We start from the raw sequence: 5,000 nt of genomic DNA on the forward strand, positions 1-5,000 counted from the left end.
ATTATATTAATATTATTATAATGTTATTATTATTATATTAATATTATTATAACTACTGTAATATTTATTATAATGTTATTATTATAATATTAATATTATTATAATGTTATTATTATTATATTAATATTATTATAATGTTATTATTATAATATTAATATTATTATAACTACTGTAATATTTATTATAATGTTATTATTATTATATTAATATTATTATAATGTTATTATTATAATATTAATATTATTATAACTACTGTAATATTTATTATAATGTTATTATTATAATATTAATATTATTATAACTACTGTAATATTATTATAATGTTATTATTATTATATTAATATTATTATAATGTTATTATTATTATATTAATATTATTATAACTACTGTAATATTATTATAATGTTATTATTATAATATTAATATTATTATAACTGCTGTAATATTTATTATAATGTTATTATTATAATATTAATATTATTATAACTACTGTAATATTTATTATAATGTTATTATTATAATATTAATATTATTATAACTACTGTAATATTTATTATAATGTTATTATTATAATATTAATATTTATTATAATGTTATTATTATAATATTAATATTTATTATAATGTTATTATTATAATATTAATATTATTATAACTACTGTAATATTTATTATAATGTTATTATTATAATATTAATATTTATTATAATGTTATTATTATAATATTAATATTATTATAACTACTGTAATATTATTATAATGTTATTATAATAACATTAATGTTACTATCACAATTATAATTCTAGGACCCAGTCAAGATTATTATCATAATATATACTGAATTATTTTTATTATTTTATCTATTGTTAGTATTTTGAGGTTGTGTTATATAAATAATGTATTATTTTAAGTAATACATTTGGTAAATTTAGTAATTTTGTAATGCAAACGTTTTCATTTGTACATATTGACATTATTTAAGGCCTTTATGGTCATGTTTTGTTATTCCTTTGAGAAGAAATGTGCCGTCAAACCCATCATGCTACACTTCATTATACAGCAGTGTTTACTGTCTGTCCTTACAGAGCTGTCGGTCGCCCGTCTGACGACAGGTACTCATTTAAAGACAGGTACGACTCCAGCGGCAAACATTAAACATCAAACATCCCGTCTGAACACTGCTGACTCCGACATGGGAAAAACACCCGCAGACAGACGGGAGACAAGATACAGTTACAGATAACAGAGAGAGAGAGACGGGCTCTTTTCCAAAACCTACTGTGCTGCCTAAGTAGACAGCACTACCAATGATTATAATCTACTACAGGGTCCCAACACCTTAAACGAGTGACTACTGCATATTATAAATAGCGGGATAACGCAGTATTTTTATACTTAATAGAGTATCATGCTGTTAGCTTAGCAACATGCTAATGCTATCTTTGAAGGTAGTTCCCATGACAGCTAGGTTTTGGGACAGAGACAGAGGGAGATCGTTAGATAAGTGAGAAATTAATGAAGACAGACAGACGGGTTTACCTGTCGCTCTGACAACGAGGCTCTCCTCTTGTGTCTTGCACGCAAGCGTCTGTCTGTGCAGCTGGAAGGTATCATTGGAATGCTCCATCTCTTTGCAGCCCCCCTCACCGCCTGTACACCCCTTCGTCGCCCCTCCACTGCCCTTCATGATGGCGAGGACGCCGCGAGGATCGCCACCCTCCTCGTCCTCAGGAATGGGGTTGTACCAGATCTCTCCTTCGTCGTCTGCGTCGTTCTCCTCAGCTGGATCTGGGTGACGGGGCGGTTGGGATGAGTTTCGACTGGGTTTCACGCTGGCCCCTGGAGGTTGTGCATCCTTAGGCGGGCTTGCACTGGATAGAGGGTGAGTTTGTGAGTGTATATGATCCTCCTCCGCTGTAGGGGGTGCTGTTATGTCCTCAGGGTGCAGGACAGGGTGAGCGAAGCTTTGATGCAGCCAGTTGCGTTTCTTGGAGACGGTGATGTGGTTGAAGGGGGTCTGACGTGTGCAGGGGCCCCGTTGAGCTACGCAGGATGTCCCAGGGATGCACTCCATTGGCGCTATGAAAAAAAAGTAAAAACACTGTGAACAAGTGAACGGAGAAACGAAACAAAACAGCAACTGACAACCTGCGAAACGCTAAAGTTACATCTTGACAGCTGCCCCGTCTATGTTACCTTGTGTAGCTTTACCATGGTCAATATTGTATCCTAAAAATAAACTAAAGACGAAAACACGAAAATAAAATTGTAAACGAAAAAATTTAATAACGCAGAGTACGTCACAATAGCTACTTAAAATAAAAAATAAAAAACGTTACTAAAAATAACAGTTCGCTGTTAAATTAACGAAGGCTAACGTTTTAATTTGAAAACGCTACGTTTACGCTTCTCGCTTTACGCTTCGGAGTTTATGCTAAAACTAAATTTATGTTTAGTAAATTTAAGACGAAAACTATTTATGTTTTTCTCCTCAGTTTGGAATGCCCAATTCCCAATTCCCTAAGTATCCGGGTGGCAGAGGACGAATCTCAGTTGCCTCCGCATCTGAGACCGTCCATCCGCGCATCTTATCACGTGACTTGTTGAGCGCGTTACCGTGGAGACGCAGCGCGTGTGGGGGCTTCACGCTATTCTCCGCGGCATCCACGCACAACTCACCACGCACCCCACCGAGAGGGAGAACCACATTATAGTGACCACGAGGAGGTTACCCCACGTGACTCTACCCACCCTAGCAACCGGGCCAATATGGTTGCTAAGGAGACCTGGCTGGAGTCTCTCAGGAAACTCCAGGTGTGGTAGTCAGCGCCAAAACTCGCTGAGCTACTCAGACCCCGAAAACTATTGTTTTATAAAAAAATCCTTTTTTTTTTATGAATAGCACAAAATTACTAAATGAAATAAAAATGTTATCGAAATGTGGCAATGAAATAAAAACTTAATTGAAACGAACAATAAATTGCTGAAACTAACTACGGCCACGTCTACGTTATTTTCATTTTAAAATGCCTTAATTTCGCTACATTTCTGCCGTTCGTCCGCACTAGAGCCGCATTTTTGTCCACCGAAAGCTACGTTTCGAAAACACTTCGAACCGCATAGGTCGGAAAACAGTGAGGTTCATCATATGCTAAAATGTTAACAAAAAACGAAAACTACTATTTTAAAAACAATTTCTAAACTGAAAAGATAACTACTAAATACTAACAACTAAATTAGTTTAATAAAAAAGAAATGTGGCCTTGAAATACAAATTTAACGGAAACTAGCAAAGGCCGCCGCGTCCATATCAAAACGTTTTTATTTGAAAACGCGTTAATTTCACTTTCATTGTTTTTTCTCCTGCAAAACTAAATTGTTTCGAAAACGTTCTCGAATTACTCCGAGAGGTTTCGAACCGAAACAGGTTAGTTAGCGTGGATGTGGCCTAAAATGATCCTTAAATTTAAAAAGTTTTTAATAAAAAGAACAAATTTGTAAAAGCACAACTACAGTATAATAAACTTGTTCACCGTGTATCTGAGATTAGCACAAAACATGCAAGTCTGGTTAGATCATTCAAAATTATCTGAATAGTATTTTTTTTTTTACTATTTACGCATTTCAACTTAATTAAAAAAATCCATCAAATTAAACTGCGCAGTTTTTTTTTATTAATAAAAGTTAAAATATTTAAATGGCAGATCAATGTGAAATTCGACTAGTTAAAATAGCATTTTTATATCAATAAAGTTTTTTTGTTTTTACTATTTACGAATTTCAATTTCATAAAAAAAAAAATCCATCAAATTAAATTGCGTAGGTTTTTTTTATTATTAATATAAGTGAAAATATTTAAATGCCATGAAAATAGATCATTGTGAAATTTTACTCGCTAAAATAGCATTTTTATATCAATAATATTTTTTTTTTACTTTTTACGTATTTCAATTTCTTAAAAAATTCCAGCAAATTCAATTGTTTCATGAAAAAATAAATACATTCGTATAAATTAAAATATTTGTTTTTATTTTATTTTAATTTAATTTGATAGAATGTTTGTTGAAATGAAAATGCGCGAATCTTAAAATTGTATTTTTCCTGTATGTATTTAAATCAATAATTAACTTTAGCTACTAATAATAAATATGTAGCTGATATGTGAAATTGATACTTCGACTAGAAAGAAGTTATAGATATCTGTAATTGTGTTTTGAATATATAAAAATAGCTGATATCTGTAATTCATGTCCTGCGTGTCATTAAATGTCGAAATGGCTTGCCATAACACTTGCACTCATTGCATAAGCCGGGAGCATGCGATGCCAAACATATACGTATATTTCTGAATCCGATGATGACTTTACCGTAATAAAAGAACGCTGTTTAAGGCGGTATATGATATTAAACCGTAAAAATGGTTGTATATTATCCGCAGCAGGACTGTACATTTGTGTTGCGAGACATTATCAGCTGCAGTTCAGCAGATGCATTAGCGGCGAGATTAAGTCTTGCTGTGACATGCCGTATAGACCACAGCAAAAATGTTTTGATACGTGTTATCCCCCATGTTCATGACACGTTGCTCTGTCTTTGAAGAACACAGGTCTCGGGTGAGCGAGGGCACGTAAATCCCAAACACAGCGAGACGTTTTCACTCGTAAAAATCTCAGTCTATCATTACAGACACTCAAATCTCTCCTCGTGTTATCACGACTGAAGCATTTAGCAAAAACAATATCATGTGATGTTCCACTTATGTAAGGGGGGGGGGTTGATAATGCAGGTCAGCGTCACCCTGAAATATGTTCCAACAGGCGTCGCTTACACACTGCAGTTCTCTGTGATTCATTCATTCAGTCAGTGTTCTTATTATTGTGAAGTGTAAATGAATCATTCGGGCATTTGGAGTTCCTTGGAAACACATTTTGGGAGCTGCAACTATTTTCTTCACAACTTCCACAATCCAAAGTCCAAAATGTACATTCGTCAAACACCAACT

The 5,000-nt window shown here is 33.4% G+C and overlaps 1 protein-coding gene across 1 annotated transcript in view; it reads right to left on the reverse strand.

Annotated features, from left to right (window-relative positions):
- Window positions 1-920: 920 nt before the first annotated feature.
- Window positions 921-5,000, reverse strand: part of LOC127618609 (rho GTPase-activating protein SYDE2-like) — a 12,809-nt gene continuing 8,729 nt past the window's right edge. Inside the window, exon 2 of the mRNA XM_052091175.1 lies at window positions 921-2,077. Coding sequence (XP_051947135.1) covers window positions 1,413-2,077 — 665 coding nt within the window. The 3' untranslated portion in view covers window positions 921-1,412. The remainder of the gene's footprint in view (window positions 2,078-5,000) is intronic.

This window comes from Xyrauchen texanus, chromosome 25, assembly GCF_025860055.1.
Source record: "Xyrauchen texanus isolate HMW12.3.18 chromosome 25, RBS_HiC_50CHRs, whole genome shotgun sequence".
NCBI lineage: Eukaryota > Metazoa > Chordata > Actinopteri > Cypriniformes > Catostomidae > Xyrauchen > Xyrauchen texanus.